At 45.1% G+C, this 17,936-nt stretch overlaps 1 protein-coding gene, 1 long non-coding RNA gene and 1 pseudogene across 4 annotated transcripts in view; 2 read left to right on the forward strand and 1 right to left on the reverse strand.

Moving 5' to 3' along the window:
- The window catches only part of LOC148055161 (uncharacterized), a 123,749-nt gene that overhangs the window by 40,945 nt on the left and 64,868 nt on the right, over window positions 1-17,936 (reverse strand). The gene's annotated exons all lie outside the window — the stretch shown is intronic.
- The window catches only part of LOC148055162 (uncharacterized), a 22,398-nt gene continuing 4,462 nt past the window's right edge, over window positions 1-17,936 (forward strand). The window contains exons 1-3 of one of the 3 annotated variants that reach the window (XM_087762437.1): window positions 1-2,724; window positions 3,374-3,443; window positions 10,804-11,007. In XM_087762437.1, coding sequence (XP_087618563.1) covers window positions 2,593-2,724; window positions 3,374-3,443; window positions 10,804-11,007 — 406 coding nt within the window. In that variant the 5' untranslated portion in view covers window positions 1-2,592. Of the gene's footprint in view, window positions 2,725-3,373; window positions 3,444-4,569; window positions 4,872-10,803; window positions 11,008-17,936 lie in introns of those variants that run through there. The other 2 variants (XR_015705804.1, XR_015705803.1) reach the window with 2 other exon arrangements.
- Window positions 15,050-16,565, forward strand: LOC148055163 (uncharacterized; annotated as a pseudogene).

Below are 17,936 nucleotides of genomic sequence, written 5' to 3' on the forward strand. Positions count from 1 at the left end.
CTTGTCATAGAAGGAGACCAGGTTAGTGAAGCAGGACCTCCCTTTCATAAACCCATGCTGGCTGAGCCTTATCCCCCGGTTGTCCCGCACGTGCCGTGTAATGGCACTCAAGATAATCTGCTCCATGACCTTCCCCGGCACCGAAGTCAGGCTGACAGGCCTGTAGTCCCCCAGATCCTCCTTCCGACCCTTCTTGTAGAGGGGCATCACATTAGCTAACTTCCAGTCATCTGGGACCTCCCCGGTTGACCAGGACTGCTGGTAAATGATGGAGAGTGGCTTGGCAAGCTCCTCTGCCACCTCCCTCAGTATCCTCGGGTAGATCCCATCGGGCCCCATAGACTTGTGAGCATCCAGGTGGAGGAGCAGGTCGGTGACTGCCACCTCTTCAACAACTGGGACTTCACTCTGCATCCTATCTCCATCTCCCAGCTCAGGGGCCTAAAAACCCCAAGGATGACCAGTCTGACTGTTAAAGACTGAGGTAAAGTAAGTACCTCTGCCTTCTCCTCATCCTTTGTGGCAAGGTTACCTTCTGCATCCAACAAAGGAGGGAGATTCTCCCTGGCCCTCCTTTTGTCACTGATATATTTGTAAAAACTTTTTTTGTTATCTTTAATGGCAGTGGCCAGTTTAAGTTCCAGCTGGGCCTTCGCCTTTCTAATCTTCTCCCTGCATAACCTCACAACATCCTTATAGTCCTCCTGAGTCATCTGCCCCTTCTTCCAAAGGCGGTAGGCTCTCCTTTTTTTCCTGAGTTCTAGCCAAACCAACACCAATCTTTAACACGTACAGCAAAAACAAGAGCATGGTGCAAATCAGGTAGACTAATACTGAGAGCAGATGAATCAATATTATGACCAGCAACTGTTAACAGAAACGAATTCCTTAATACACTGGTTAATCTGTTATTATCTCAAACCCTTCGTGCCCCATGTTGGGTGCCAAAAAGGACTGTCGTGGTTTAACCCCAGCCGGCAACTAAGCACCACACAGCCGCTCGCTCACTCCCCCTCCCCAGTGGGATGGGGGAGAGAATTGGAAGGGCAAAAGTCAGAAAACTCGTGGGTTGAGATAAGAACAGTTTAATAATTGAATTAAAATGAAATAAAATAGTAGTAATAGTAATAGTAAAATATAATAATATTATACAAAGCAAGTGATACACTATACAATTGGCTCACCACCTGCCGACCAATGCCCAGCACGCCCCCGAGCAGCGATCGCTGCCTCCTGGCCAACTCGCCCCAGTTTATATACTGAGCATGACGTCATATGGTATGGAATAGCCCTTTGGTCAGTCTGGGTCAGCTGTCCTGGCTGTGCTCCCTCCCAGCTTCTTGTGCACCTCCTCACTGGCCGAGCATGGGAAGCTAAAAAGTCCTTGACCAGTGTAAGCACTACTTAGCAACAACTAAACCAGCAGTGTGTTATCAACATTATTCTCATCCTAAATCCAAAACACAGCACTATACCAGCTACTAGGAAGAAAAATCAACGCTATCCCAGCTGAAACCGGGACAAGCGTGTAGAACATAAGGTTTCAAAAATAGGTTTCAGAGGAAGTTTTGCTTTTTCAGAAACACAAATTGAAGCCTCACTTTTTCAAGTCAAGGCATATATCCATTCTCAATTCACCTATTTACTTTTCATTTACACTAATAGGAATTCCACTCAGGCATCCAAGAGGAAAAAGCTCCCAAATAGCTTTTGGATGCAGGAGAGAAGATGCAGATTGCCTTTTTTTTCCATCTTTGCTCTGGACTCTGCAACAGCGCAGAGATGAATCGGGCCCTAGGGCAATGTAAAGAAAGTTTACTCTACTGTTTAATTTTACTTCCTAAGCCTTCTTGCAGCCTGCCTTAAGAAGAGCCATAAGGTGGCTCATCCTCCTTATAGAAACAGATCCCATACAGATCTGAAACCACAGATGGGGGGGGGGGGCAGGAAGAAGCTTTGCCCTTGCTCTCCTCATCTCTTTATGCACAGAAGACTCGAATAAGAGCGGTCAGTACAGTTTGTTTGTTGTGGGGGTTTTTTTGGTTTTTTTAGGCAGTGTGATATTTTTCCTTGTGTGGGAAGGATGGAAACATTTTACTTGACTTAGTATTTAGAAGTGCTGCGGCACATCTGCATGAATGCTGAAATGAAACGGCAGACAGCTTGATGCCTTTAAAGGTCCACATTAAAAAAAATACACTGAATGGGTTATCATTATAACTTGGTCAAAACTGGTACCATATGATCGGAATTCCTTATTTTTAAAGCCAAATTGCTGACAATTGCTCTTTACATTTAATCGAAAGTCACAATTTTTGCTTCTGTGGAAAGTCGCAACTTCGTGTGAAATAACAGCGCCAGAGAGTCTGGAGTTCAGCAATACGGTAGTTTGAGCAGCCCTATTTCACGAATAAAACGACGGTGCCTCACAGCGGGCGGCGGTTTCCTCTCAGAGCAACGGCTTTGGGCTGCCAACGTCCCTTCCTCTCAGCGACGCCTCCAGCGGCCTCGCCCCCAGACTTGCCGGCAGCCTCGACAGTAGGCAACGGTGATGTGGAGGAGGGCGCGGCCGGGGGCGCTCGTGGTGCCGCCATGCGAGGGCAGCAGCGCCGTGCTTCCTGGGCCCGCGCGGACAGCGGCAAGATGGCGGCTCCCATGGAGTTGAGCTGCTGGGAAGGTGACTGGGGGCTGCCGTTCTTGCACTCGGAGTCTCTAACCGTCATGGTAACAGCCGGCGGCCGCCACCCGCCCCGGGAAGGAGGGATGGTTGTCTGCGGGGTTCTTCCCACTGGGGAAGGTAGCGCCGCCCGCTGAGGGGCGCGCCTGCCCTTGTCGTCCTGAGGTCGGGCGAGGGGCCCGCCGCTGCCGCCACGCTCGGGTGGGGGTCCGCGGCAGGGCCTGGCGGGGCGGCGTGGCCCCCGGCTCTCCCCCGCAGGGAGCCGCTTCGCCGCGGACCGTTGCGTCCCTCCCTCGCGGAGCCGCGGGCAGGGCTGCTACCCTTCCGAGGGCGTCATGCCTTCCTGGAGGCTGCGTGGCTCCGGCCTTAACGGGCAGCATTTCCTGGAAACGCGCCGGAGAGCGCTAAACAGCCGCCCGAAGCTGTTTAAAACAAAACTTTTGCCGTTAATGCTAACGCAAGTCACAACAGGAAATTACGGCCGAAATACTTAAAAATGCGAGCCCTCTCCTGGTTCAAAACCACACCGGATGCATGTAGTGAGGGTGAAGGATTTTTTTTTTTTTAAATTTAATCCAACACAGCTAGTCAGAGTACCCTGATTTCTCTTGTGGCAGGCTCTTTTAAAGTGCAAATTTTCACTTTTCTTACACATACTGACTAGATTTTTTTTTTTCCCCGCAATCTTTATTGCAGGCTTATGCCAAATTTTCTGGTGCTCCCCTGACAGTGAATACCATAAATAACTCTTGGAGAGCTCCAAAAGGTACCTTCTTCATTTTTTTTTTATTGTTTTAAAGTTACTTTATAAATGTGAGTTCCAATTTCAGCATTATTTCTGAGTTTACTTTAGTTTTGTGTTCATGAGTGTGACTCGCTCCAGCGGAGGCTACCTGCTTTCATGATATATTGATAAATGACTTTACAGGATCAAGTGTGATGAATCTGTGGGAATAAAATAATGGAAGACATAAATAAAGTGACTCAACGGATGCTTTACTAAAATGTGTATGGGTGAAGCAGCGGACAGTCAACAAAGCAGTGGTGCCAAGTACATACTTGTTTCTGTCAGGCAGTCTAAATTGATGGTATAGTGAAAGCAAGTTTTTAAGCTTTTTTCAGTTTGCATATTTATAATGATAGTTAACTAGACTTGCATATGGAAATAGGATTCTTTAATTATACATAATTTAATGGGCTGGTACAGTTGGAAGTGGAATATGAGCCTGAAAGAATATAACTTGCACCAGCTGGGATGTTTAGTACTGTGCTGAGTTAGAGAGATTGAATCAGAAAAGGTGACTAACAGCCTAGTTACCAGAGAGGTTGAAGATAAGGTATCAGAGAGGACTTCTTCATATTGGATACTTCTACTCATTACTTATCTGTCTGCTCAGCATTTAAGTTACTGTCTTGGTGTATTCCAGAGAGGTAAAATCACTGCAAGGTTAAAGTACTCTCATGTATAATTACCACCTCATCAATTTAGGCATTACTGTATCCACGCAAAAGTTGTACCTTTGACTCTTGCTCTTCAGTGTATTGTTTTCTGTTAGCAGAAAATACCAAGAATTAGCTGGGTATACTTGTCAAAAGTTCAGTGGCTTTCTTCATAATGAAAGGGTTAAAGCCAAGATAGACAAAGCCACTGCATCAAAATGCCTCCTGAAAAGCCTAGGGGCAAGGAGGATATTTAAATATCTTAGTCATTTAACTAAACAAAAGAAAGGCCTTTGGGATTTAGAGAGTAGTTAGAATGGTTGCAAGATAAGGGGGCTCCGGGATAATCCCATCTCAGACAACTGGGCCTTGGGAGAACAAATGCATGGAAGATAGGAAGTCACAATAGGATGACAACAGCTGCCTTGAAGGACACCTTTATGTGATCCTAGGACTGAGTTTGCGCAGAAGCAAAGGTCAATCAGCGAACACAGTGAAGAAGACTACGAGCGCCTTCATCTGAAGACCCCCAAAGACCACGGGAGACGACTGCCCATGCGGATCGGATATTTGCATATGTTAATGAGTTGCAGGAAATCTCATGTTTATGTAAATGAGTTCTCGGAAATCCTGTGAATATGTAGGATTTTATAGTATATAATCTCTGAAAGTCTACCAAATCGGTGGAGCGCTTATGGTGGAGAATCCCCAGTGCTGCCCAGCGCTGCAATAAAGGGTACCCGCTTAATGGTAACTTCGTTGCTATTGAGTTTCATTTCAGGGACTCTCTGAATACTCCGTTTCTCCCTTGGGGAGATTTGGACTGTGAGGAGAAGCATCCGTGAATTTTTGTATCATTGTTGCCCTTCTTTTTATGGTGTAAATAATATCAGACAGCTCCAGCTATTCCAACTGCGTGCTGCGTAGCAAGCTGCAAGGGGGCCAGCCATGGCTTCCTGGGTTTCTTCTGATGTGTCAGAGGTTCGTCTGCAGGACTGGGGGCATAAAGAGAAGCATAGGATGAAGAGGGGAGTGCCGCCACGTGCTGTCAGCTCCCAAGTGGGAGAAGCGCCTTGCATCTCTTCTGCTGCTACGGGGTCCCATTGGAGACCCCTTCCTTTGTGAGCAGAAAGCGCAGAGGGGGGTGGCCTGCCTGATGAGTGGTTTCATGTGGGCATGGAAGAAACTGATTGCACGGCTGCTCAGACCCGAAGGGGCTTGCTCGCTTGCCTTTTGCTCCCATGCTTTCTTAACATCAGCAATGCAGAGGCTGGGATTTTCTGGAGTAGCGGAGAAACAATGGAATAATGACATCCTGGGGGGCACAGACAATACTGAAAATCAATGTAGTTGAAAGCAGAAGTTTTTTTTTAAAACTGAGTTTGGTTAAGTCATCAGGTTTGGAGGTTTGTTAACACAAGCAATCTTTTTCAGTAGCCTCAAGCTGGTCAGTTTGAGCTCTCCCAATGTTCCTGAGCTCTCTAAATGAAGTGGGGGAGACTAGATGATATGTTCCTCACTTTGCCAGTCAAGACTCTTCTAGAAACAAAATTTGCTCCAGTCTGCAATCTGCACAGCCCCTTTTGGTAACACTCTTCAGTTAGGAAAAGTGGATGAGTTAAATTCCTACCAAGACCAAGTCTACACACCAGAGCATCCGCACCCATTTTGAAATCATTGCCATTAAACATGTTTCAGTTTCTAGGGCTCCTCAAAGGGCAGACTCCAGCCTGGATCCTGACAGGTGTGGTCCTTTGTATGGACCTTGGCAAGATCTCAGGCTCTTCCCGGGCTCAGACACCCCCACCGACGTTGGTCATTCCCGGCTCGGGCCCCGACGGTTGGCTCCCTTCTGGTCCACCCAAGGGCTCGGCCATTCCTCGGCGCAGCCCCCGCCTGCCCCCAGGGTCCGGAGGAGCCCCGGCCAATGGCCTGCCGCCGTCCCTCCCCGGACGTGGGATCAGCCCCCGTTAAACGGCGGGCCCGGAGCAGAGTGGCGTGCCCGGAGCAGAGCGGCGTGCCGTTCGCCGCCCTGCTCGGCCCGCGGCCGTCATGGGGTGCGAGTGTGGCGCTGCCCTGCTGCTCCTGCAGCTCGCCCTGCAGCTGTGCCCGGGCCGCGCCATGCCACGCCATGCCACGCCGCCTGCCCCAGGAGATAAGCCCTACTCCATCCTCTGCTGCCCCTGCTTCCCTTGTTTTAGCGAACTTTTCTTTCCTCTTTCATTCAAGACGGCTTTGGGTTTGCAGCGCCCTGTCCCGTCCGCTGGGAGCTGTGCTCGGGGGCTCTGTGCTGGTAGGGCAAGGGGGGCTGGGGGGGCACCTGTTTGGCAACCCACGTGTGGAGCTGGGGAGCTGCCAGCTCTGCAGGTGGCCCGGGCCGAGCTGCCCCGAGCCTGCGAGGGGAGCCAGAGCCGTCACGGGTAGCGGGGGCTTCCTCTGCGCGGCGGGGTGCAGAAAGCGTCTGCTAAGCCGCCCCCGCCCATGCTTTGCCCCGCCAGGCTCGCGATGGGAACCAGAGAAAGTCGCGGTAGAGCTGTGCCGTCAGCCACTCCCCCTAAAATCAGCAGAAAGCGGTCTGATTTTTATAGGGGTGCTAGTAGGTGTGGTGAACGTCTGAAGAGCACATTGCAATTGCAAGATGCAAGTTCTCATAAATGAGAAGTAAATTACTAAGCTATGAAAACTCATTGGGAAAACTCTACTTCATAAAGTACATAGTAAAAAAGATGCCTTCTAAATCCAGCATTACTTTGTATGGCAATATTATGCACATATTAAGTCAGGACCTGCTTTATTTTAGAGTCTATATAAAGTGAGTGGTATCGCTCTCCAGTAGCTGCTTGTGACTGGAGCCAACTCAGCTACTCAGTGCAGGCAGCAGTTAATGTAACTTGGTGCCACTCCAGGAGCCTTAAAGCTGCTCCTGGTTCTCTGTGCATTTTTAACTCTATCCGTTGACTTATGAAATGATGTTTGATATTTTAATTGGTTATTCCTTGGTTAGTGTATTGGGTTTGCATGGCAAGGTGTCCTGGTTTCGGCTGGGATACAGTTAATTTTCTTCCTAGTAGCTGGCATAGTGCTGTGTTTTGGATTTAGTAGGAGAATAATGTTGATGATAACACACTGATGTTTTAATTGTTGCTAAGTAGCACTTACACTAGTCAAGGACTTTTCAGCTTCCCATGCTCTGCCAGGTGCACAAGAAGCTGGGAGGGGGCACAGCCAGGACAGCTGACCCAGACTGGCCACAGGGCTATTCCATACCATATGATGTCATGCTCAGTATATAAACTGGGAGGAGTTGGCTGGGGGGCAGCGATCACTGCTTGGAGACGTGCTGGGCATGGTTCAGCGGGTGGTCAGTGAAAGATCCTACTCTCAACCTGTGAAGTTTTCACCTCATTAGAGTCAGAAATCATTGCAGTGGGGTTAGGGTTTCACTCCAGGTGTCTAAGGCATCATTATCTTGAAAAGTGCTGAACAGCAGTGGAGAAGTGTTTACGTTTACAGTTATTATGGTTAGCTGTGAATGGAGAAGAACCTTGGAGAGTCTCAAAAAGCTGGTGTGACATATCAGCAGAATTAAAGGAAAGAAAGGGTCTTTTATTTTGTGTTCTCTGCTCTCCTGTGCCACTAATTTCCATTCTTCCATGCCTCTTCCTCTTAGGGCTTCCCGTCATGTCTTTTAGCTCCCATCTGCAGAGCTAGCCTTGATGTTTTTGGGCAGATCTCCAAAGAGTGGTTTGCCACTGTCTCTCGAGGTGTAGCTGATCCCTTTTTAGCATTTTCATAGGAGGGTGAGCAGGTCCCTTCTAAAAACCATGGAGAGCAGGGGGGAGAGAATTCCTGTGCCGTTTCATGAGTGGGCTCAGTTTAGCCTGGTGGGTATGCACACATGTGCTCATGCTCGGAGGCATACCCCGGTCCTCACTCTCACTGCATGGATTGAAACCAGCTGCTTGCGCCTTTCAGCTTTGGCAGTCCTTTTTTTTATCAGTTTGTTTTCAAGTCTGCTTTTCCAAGGAGAGGAACGAAAAGATGAGATTCTTCTAAAAAGGAAATCTGAAATCCTTGTGGATCTTTTTTTTTGTTCCTTCCAAACAAGCAATTGTCTCTGTAAGGTCTAAGAGCTGTCTCTGCCTGCCAACTCTACTAGGGATGTAAAATGAGTTTTCATAACCCCACTGCTCTTCTCCTAGCCACTTTGGTAGCACATGTATCATTTACACTAAAGGATGGATTTGGTCACATAATGTGTCTACCTACTGGCCAGTGAAGATATCCCAAGAGAGGGTTTGATAACATGCTGCTGAAGGATTCAGTTAAGGCAATGTGCTTTATAGACCACAACTACCAAACCAATTTGAGCATTCATTTAAATATGCAAATTTCAAAAATTTCAAATATGTTTTCCGTAAGGTTAGACAGATGTGTGCCAGTGTTTAGTCATTACTTTTATAATATTTTTCCTGTATTTTTAAGTGTTTGACTCTAGCAGAGATTAATTAGTCTCATAGGAATCGATATAAAATCAGCCAATAGACCTAGGACTGAACAAAATGTATAGCTATATTTTGTGCTGTCAGAGACTTAAGTACTGTATTGCAGTTCTCCAGCTGAGAAGACACAGCTGTATTTTATGAATGATTATTACCTGCAAAATGCTGTTGTACAGACTAGGAAGTTGCATTTCAATCTTTTGCTTGGGCAATTGCTTTGCTCTCTGTGGACTAAATGTGATGAAATACCCAGCCTTTCGCCTCTGCTGTCTGGATCACTGGTTTTGGTGGGAGCAGTGGTTGTCCTGGGATGCTTGTAAATATGAACTGAATGAAAGAGAAGTCATTTGACCAGGTCAGTCTCAGATATGTGTTTCTTAGTCGTTTGACAACAATATGTCCTGGTTTCAGCTGGGATAGAGTTAATTTTCTTCCTAGTAGCTGGTATCCCAGCCGAAACCAGGACACAATATAACAAGTGCATGCAAATCAAGGGCCTGATTATTTTTGTATAGTGTCCTGAAAACTCTCAGTAGAGTTGTAGGATCCTTGGACCCAATATGAGTGTAGACTTAAGTGATGAACTATATTTCAATGCTTTTATGAGATGAAGGGAAAAATCTCTTCATTTTTCTTTTTTTGGAAATAACATTAGTGTCCAGATGTATGGATGCTCCAGAATGAGCAATGGAAGCAGCACAAATCCAGGCTCTAATATAAGGAAACAGGGATTCCCACACTGCTGTGGGTAGGTCTGTGTGCCCATGTGATTGTCCTCTGAGTGCTCTCGAGTCTCCTCCTGCTCATGGTGTATGGAAACATTGGATTGGTAGGATGGCTCCATCTCCTTAGTCAATGGGCTCACTTTGAAGTCGTGCTGAGTAGAAAAGACTCATCTGCAAAGGTCCACCGTTTTCTGGCCTGCAAAACTAAACTCAGTGGTACAACTGTGGGCTTGAATAGGGGTAAGGCACAATGTGGTGTCATGTGCCTTTGCCGTCTGCCTAGTGTTAGGGCTCTTCTCTGGTGGCAACTCTACAGTATTGTGCTAGTGTGGGAGGAAAAATATGGCCCAGCTATGATAGGCCTGTTTGAGTGGCAGTGGTATACAATGGCTAAATATACCCATATATTTAAATAACGCTTGTGCATAGTCATTTATCAGACTTTATTGGAAGGGTATAATATATACTGCTTTAATAGCAGTAGGTTGAAATAGGGGATTATCAAGAAACTAGTGGAATAGTTTATTGAGTTTGGAGACATCATGGATTTAGGAACACTGAGGAAAAACTTAGTTTGTTGCTTCAGTGCCGTAAGGGGGGTAGCTGACATACTTACAAGTATAATGTTTAGACTCTGCTGATACATTGTGCAAAAATTAAAAAGAAAAATTTGAAACAGCTTTCACTATGCCTTCAGGGTTATTTTTTTGTCAGGCCTGTCTGTCTTTGTTATCTGTGCCAGAAGGGAAAGATGAGCCTTATTTCTATGATGTATCTTCTGAGAAGTCAGTGAAGTGAGAAGGAGGTTATGAATATCATATTGCTTACTGGCTTTTTAGCATTTTAATTGATGCCCTGCAAATGCCATCAAAATGGTTCTTAGAATAAGCACACTGGAAATCTGTCTGAAAATTTTGATACTGGATCCTGAGTCTAACTGAAATGTGAACATAAGCATCTGAATTTATGAAAGCAGAAATAGGTTAAAAAGCTTTCTGTTGAGGTGTATCTCAAAAGACACGAATCTTAGAGATCTACCTGAAAATATTTGAGTATCTCAATTTGAAGACTAGATATTTCTATGTTAGTAACTTAGCAACTTTTTTTTAAGGAATTATTGATTTAAAAATGATCAGTTTTAACAAAATCTATATGATATTTTCATAGAATCATAGAATCATAGAATGGTTTTGGTTGGAAAAGACCTTTAAATATCATCTAGTCCAACCCCCCTGCCATGAGCAGGGACATCTTGAGCAACCTGATCTAGTGATCATTTTTGTTTTCACATTATTTGTTTTAGGTAGGACAACTTGGGTTCATTTTAAAGTATCCATATGGAAATAGTGAAGAGTGTGCAATCTCCAACAGGTGGCATGGGGACGAGCAGGCTTTAGACTGCATTCTTCTTTGCTCATTATTATATTTAAACTGCTGTTGAAACTCTCTTATTTTTCAGTTTTTGATCTTCTTCTGTATTCCATCAAGAGAGTGGTAATGAACTTCTTGCAACAAGCACTTGGTGATCCATCACTGAATGAAGTGTACTTTCTCTCAACATTCAAACTGCAGCCAAAGAGCACAGCCACCATATTTGGCCTGAATCTGTCAGCTGACGACAGCAAGTATTTTGAATTTATGGTAATGGGACGGATGAATAAAGGTGAGCTGTTTGGAGTAAGTAGGGGAAAAATAGTGTTGGATCCATAGTTATTGGTATGTCACAGATGGATGTTCAAGTGTGATTAACCTTTGTGCTTGAGTCATTCCTGTTGCATGCTGTCACCACTTAGGCCCCCTTCACAAGATAAAAGTGTTGGCAACATCTCCTCTCACTCCCCTTCTGTTCCCTCCTTCTCACTGGATGCTACTGTCTCCTGGCTGGGGGAAGCTGACGTAACAACCAGCTGGTATCTCCACACTGCCATAGAGCATGCTCTGAGTAATGCTGAGAAAGGAGGAAAAAAACGGAATATTGGAGAAGAGACAATGTGTGGTGGTGTTTGTCTGGGTTTTTTGGTTTGATTTCCCCTCCCCGCCCTCTTTTTCCCCTTGGGACAATCACTGGTTCTTGTCCTGGTTTAACCCCAGCCAGCAACTAAGCGCCACACAGCCACTCACTCACTCCCCACCCCCAGGGGGTTGGGGGAGAGAATTGGAAGGTAAAAGTGAGAAAACTCCTGGGTTGAGATAAGAACAGTTTAATAATTGAAGTAAAATAAAGTAACGTCGTCGTCGTCGTCGTCGTCGTCGTAATAATAATAATAATAATAATAATAATAATAATAATAATAATAATAATAATAATAATAAAATATACAAAGCAAGTGATAAATGATACAATTGCTCACCACCCACTGACCGATGCTCAGCACGTCCCCGAGCAGCAATCGCTGCCCCCCCGGCCAACTCGCCCCAGTTTATATACTGAGCATGACATCATATGGTATGGAATAGCCCTTTGGCCAGTCTGGGTCAGCTGTCCTGGCTGTGCCCCCTCCCAGCTTCTTGTGCACCTGGCAGAGCATGGGAAGCTGAAAAGTCCTTGACTAGTGTAAGCACTACTTAGCAACAACTAAACCATCAGTGTGTTATCAACATTATTCTCATCCTAAATCCAAAACACAGCACTATACCAGCTACTAGGAAGAAAATCAATGCTATCCCAGCTGAAACCAGGACATTCTTATTACTCAGGAATGGGAGGGACACACACACATGCCGCCTCATGCATATGAAAGGCAGGTTCTTGTTCCGCTGACCCTGGAGGTTAGATGTGACTATGCAAGACAAACATTCCTAGCACTTACAGGATCTTTTGGGTGAATTAAAGTGTTTGTTCTCCATTTATTGAAATTAGTTAATCAAGAGTCAGAGTAGGAGTCTGAGCAGATTTTTAGAAATAGAGAGCTTTCATCACTCTCTGCACCAGAGCTAGGATATATTGCAATATTAAGGTTCAGTTAAAAATTATCAAGTGATGTAAATTATTGTTGCTCCATTGATTTCACCACTGCTATGATAATTTGCTGCTGCAAATGTTGTAATCGGGCAGCTGAGTACAGTATATTGAGAAGCTCTACTGAGAAATTTCAGTTTATATGCAGGAAAATTATTCTATGTGTTGAAGAAAAGCACGCTTTTTGCTTGTGAAATGTAGGGGAATGAGTTAGATAAAACACTGGTAGTTTTATCAGATCTGCCAAAATCCTTCTGAGGTCAGGGAATAAGAACTTTTATGCTCTTTGTGTGTTGGGGGTGGGTAAGATGTCACACAGCCTTATCAGTAAGTGTCATACAATTCCTAACACTGACTTACCTATTGCTAAATAAATGATAGATCACACATACTTTTTCTCTCTCTCCCTCTTACATGCACACAATTATGTGTGTAAATATTATGCATATATATATATACACACAAATATGTCTCTATAAATAATTTTAAACATATCACACTTCTGATTTGCAAGAATATTTACATGCCTGATAACTACTGATATGCTTTAACTAACAGACTTAAGAGGCTTTCTGGTAGAAGGTTACATGGTTTCTTTTGGTTTTGTCCTCAGTAAGTTAGTGTTGTATTTGAGAAGTGTCTGTGACAGGATGGTGGCATATAGATAGGCAGCATGAAGAAACTTGTACTGTCAGTGACCAGTGTTGAGCAGATGGGGGATTTCTGTAACCTACCTGATGTAAAGGACTGATCAGAGGGAGGCTTTTTGCAGCAAGGCTGTTCCACAGAGATCCCTTTGCCTCCTTATTACTTTAGTGTACCTTGTTTAAGATGTATAGCAGTGTGCGAGTAGTAGGCAGTGTTTCACAGCATTTTCACGTGTGATTTCTCTGGAAGTGTCAAGTGTCCCATATGGCTGCTTCATACAGTAAGTTAAACTGCATCCAGGAGATTTTCACGTGAGATGAAAGTATGGAGTGGGGGGGCTGTTTGTGATCGTCTCAAGACTGGAGATCATCACTTTAGTGAGCCAATGTTAGCGTCTTGGCAAAATGCAAGGTCTAAATATCTAGGATTTTAGAAGGGTGCATACATGCATAGTGTTTTCTCTGCATGGTTTTTCCACTTATGCACCCAAATCTGATCAAAGTAGTCCAAAGCAGGCCTTAGTTATCCTTTAAAGTGCCATGTTTGAGAACTGTGTTCCAAATGGTTTGCTTGTGTTCTGGTTTTGTTGCAGTATACCTGATAGTAAAATGTTCATAATACCTAAATGTTTTTATAGCAAAGATCTTATGAGAGATTATTTTTCCCTTTGATTTGCAAAGTCCATACCGAGGTCTTGCCTGGCCTGGCACTGGTTTATCTACATGATGTAAGAACTTTTGCCCTTTTATCCATTCAGTTGATGTAAACTGGTGATAGTGTGGTGGTGCATCATCCTCCCCCCCCCCCCCCCCCCTTACGATCTCACTAATTCCCATCAAGACTTAGCCTTTGTGCAATGAGTTTGGTGGTTAAGCGTCCCTTAACCATATCAGGAACTCTTGCATGGCTAAGCTGGAAGTAGCACTGAACATACCAGGAATAATCACTCACCCCCTGACAGTCTTGGAACATATCTTATCTATCGTCGTAACTAGAGCGGATTGGTACGGGTGGATCTGTACCAGCATCACTGGAATTTTTGAGAACTCCAGTAATTACCGACCTGGATTGTGATGACAGGATAGAAATTTACTGATGCCTGAAGTCAATCATCTCGTGACCCTATAAAACAGCGGTACCAAGTGAGACCCTTTGAGCTGTCCTGGACCGCAGCGGGCTGCACCAGAATCTTCCTCTGAATGGGATGCCTCTCAGAGTTTGCAAACTCTTAAGTTTGCAAAGTACAGAGGCCTGTGTAAGAGACTGAAGTGTTAAGAACAATTGTCTCAAAGCTTGCTTGTGTGTGTTTATCTGATAAGACCGGACAGTAGACCACTCTTTTGTCTGACAAGACCCGAGGGCAGACCACTCTTTGGTTTATCAAGTACCACCATCTGGCAAGGAAACTTGTGCAAACTTGCTGAAGCAGCAGGCCATTCTTTGGCTTATCAGGCACCACCAAGAATAGGACACCACCTGGTATCTGGGTCAGGCTGCTTGCCCCACCAGCAATATATTAGATGTGCATGTGTTGGGTACGTGATGTTGCCCTGAGTAACCAAACGGAAACGAGAGGGCAAACTCCCTCTCCAACACCAGATAAAAGACGGCACAACGAAACCTGAGGGTGGCCATCCACCACCGAAAAACTGAAGACAGGACCAACGGGACGCCGCTGGATCCATGGTGGTGACTATCCTTTGCTTATCTCTCTGAATGCTTGCTTAACTTCCTTCTAATATTTCCTGCCTTTCCTATCGCTTTACTCTTTTATATCTACCCAATAAAACGTCTGATTGGCGGCATATGACCTCGTTTGTGTCTTAATTTCGCCCTTGGGATCATTACAAACCTTTCCCGAGCCTGACAATCAGACCGGGACTTAACATTTTATTGGCCTCACTGACAGGATCCCTTGGAGTGAAAGTGCCGCACCTCTTGTTTGTCTTACCTTTAAACTTGCTTGTCTTACGTGTGTACCTCTCAGGGAAGTAGAGGGTGAAACCTTTGTGAAAAGGTGTCTTACGTGTTACCTCCCTGAGATGACCACCCTCACTTGTTGGATACTAAACCTGCTTGAAGTGTGCTGTTATAGAAAATGAGTGATGATAACACTATCCCTGTGGACAGGGAGGTGCTGTATAACTTTTTGGAAAAACATAATGCACGCCCTTCAGTACAAGGTATTGATTGGGCACGAGATAATTGGTATAATCTGCAGAGTATTACCGACCAAATCAACGCCCTGCAAAAGGATGCTAAACTTCGGGCCGGAAAAGGAAAATCAATTATATGCGCCGTTTTGGGTGCCAGTTTAGTTGTAGCTGTGGAAGCAAGAGACCGGCAGTGTAGTGCCGAGTCTCAGACCATACAGTGCTTACAAGCCCTTGTCCAATCTTTGCAAGGACAAGTTGAAAACTTAAAAGAGCAATTAGAGCAGGAGAGAGCCCAGGCAGACTATCTGCAATCTACTCTTAAAGAGTAACTCCTCACGGACGAGAGTGGTAACAGCCATTCGCCCCCCAAAAAGAAAATTGTATATCCTTGCGGGGAGTTAGAAGAGATGAAATTAAGATTAGACAAATTAGAGATGCCTCCTTACTCTCTCTGACCTTTGGTTAAAACTGAATTCACATATGACAATGACCAAGATGACTCCCCTCAAATTGCTACAAAAGAAGTGCCGTATACCACTACAGAATTAGCTAAATTAAAAAGGGAGTTTGGCCGTACCCCTAAGGAATCAGAAACAGAATATGTATGGAGGGTGTCGTTGTCAGGTGGGGACCAGATATTACTAAGTGAAAAAGAAGCTGAAGGATATTGAGGGCCCGGAGTGTTTTTAACTACCGGTGATCACCGCGCTCCCTGGTCCCTAACCCAAAGGGCAGCTTACTGGGCTGGAGGCCTCAATCCCTTGGAACGAGGAGACCCTCTTGCTATCACAGGATCAATTGATCAATTGGTAGAAAATATACAGAAAGCGGCATGTTTGCAAATGATGTATGATTGTGAGCTTAAGCTCAAACAGGAGTCCCCGATGATGATACCGGTGGACCCTGAACGAATGACCCCCCTGATAAGGGGCCTCCCTGTATCTTTAAAACCTCTGGGCATACAATTACAAAGTACAATTAACGCAATGCCCCAGGGCGAAAAGGTCTCAACCGCACTAGCTGGACTGGTGACTTCTGATCATAGGAACCAAAATTTTGAAGTATGGACTTGGGGAGAGGTTGCTCAGGAGTTAATCAATTACGGGCGAAAATATGGCCCAATTAGTACCCCGTCCCCAAAATCAGACCTGAAGGGTTTAAGACGTACTGAAATAAAGCCTCCCTCACATCTTGAAAATGAAAAAAGAGTGTCCTTCATTAAACTTTCTGGCGGAAGAAACATCTCAAACAAGCTTATGGACCGTAGGGTGTCAGAAAGGTGTTCCTCGAGATCTTATGGACGGGTTACCAACCGATAGGCTTGAAAAATTAGTTTTAGAGTGGCCCGAAAAGCCAGCAGCCAAAGTAAAAATGTTTGAGAGTCCGGTTCCTAGTGCACCCCCACCCCTAATCAATTTGACTGACTCAACTGCCCCCCAAAGGTTGACGGGAAACTAATTCCTTCGCCCCCTTGTAGTAAGCGGGGGGGGCGAAGGGTGGGTGTATATTAGACAGCTCACTATAGGTCATCGAGGTGATTTATTAATCACTTGCCTTGTAGGATTTAGACGAGTACCCATTACATTTTTAGTGGATACTGGTGCTCAAATTTCAGCCATCAAGACAGAAGATGCAGCGCGCGGAGGTATATCATTGTCTAAGCGACGTTTGTTTGTGGCAGATGCGTTCGGTAATGTTCAAGCACAGGCACTGGCTACGGTCAATTTACAGCTACCAGGGGAGAAGACAGCCACTCCGGTGGAAATGATTGTGGGGCCGCTCCCGCTTAATCTTTTAGGGCTTGATGTCCTGAAGGGTAAAGTGTGGACAGACAATAAAGGGGGAAGCTGGTCTTTTGGTGTGCCGCTGATAAATATACGTCTCTTACAAGCTGCACCTTTACTTCCCCCTTCAAGATTAACAAATGTTAAACCCTATCCCTTGCCTCTAGGGGCACGGGAGGGGATTTCCCCAGTACTGGAGGAATTAAAGGAACAGGGGGTTGAAGTTTCTACTCACTCTCCCTTTAATTCTCCTGTATGGCCAGTCGGAAAACCAAATGGGAAGTGGAGACTAACAGTCGATTACCGAAGGCTCAATGCAAACACAGGCCCGTTAACAGCTGCTGTACCAAACATTGCCGAACTCATAGCCACTATTCAGGAACAAGCACATCCTATTATGGCAACTATTGATGTTAAAGATATGTTCTTTATGGTCCCTCTGCAACCACAGGACCAAGATCGTTTTGCTTTTACCTGGGAGGGGCAACAGTTTACTTCTACACGGCTCCCTCAAGGATATAAACATTCCCCCACATTAGCCCACCACGCTTTAGCACGAGAATTAGAACTAATCCCATCAGAGGAAGGAGTTAAAGTTTATCAGTACATTGATGATGTGCTAATTGCAGGGAGTCAAACAGAAAAAGTCCAGACAACACAGGATAACATTATCACTCATTTAGAAAGCCTAGGGTTAAAGATCCCACCTGAGAAAATTCAGACTCCTTCAAATGAAGTTAAATTTCTAGGGATTTGGTGGAAAGGAGGAATGACATGTATTCCTCAGGATACCCTCTCCACACTAGATCAGATAAAAATGCCCGAGTCAAAGAAGGAATTGCAGCATGTGCTAGGAATACTTGTATTTTGGAGAAAACACATTCCAAACTTTTCTATTATTGCTAGGCCCTTGTATGATTTATTGCGAAAAGATGTGTCATGGGACTGGACTCCAGTCCACGAAGAGGCTTTACAGCTTTTGGTATTTGAGGCAGCTAATTACCAGGCTCTTGGCCCAATCCATCCTACTGACCCAGTTCAGATT

Source organism: Nipponia nippon, unplaced genomic scaffold (assembly GCF_047370975.1).
Source record: "Nipponia nippon isolate SJK-2023a ecotype South Korea unplaced genomic scaffold, ASM4737097v1 scaffold_26, whole genome shotgun sequence".
NCBI classification, from domain to species: Eukaryota; Metazoa; Chordata; class Aves; order Pelecaniformes; family Threskiornithidae; genus Nipponia; species Nipponia nippon.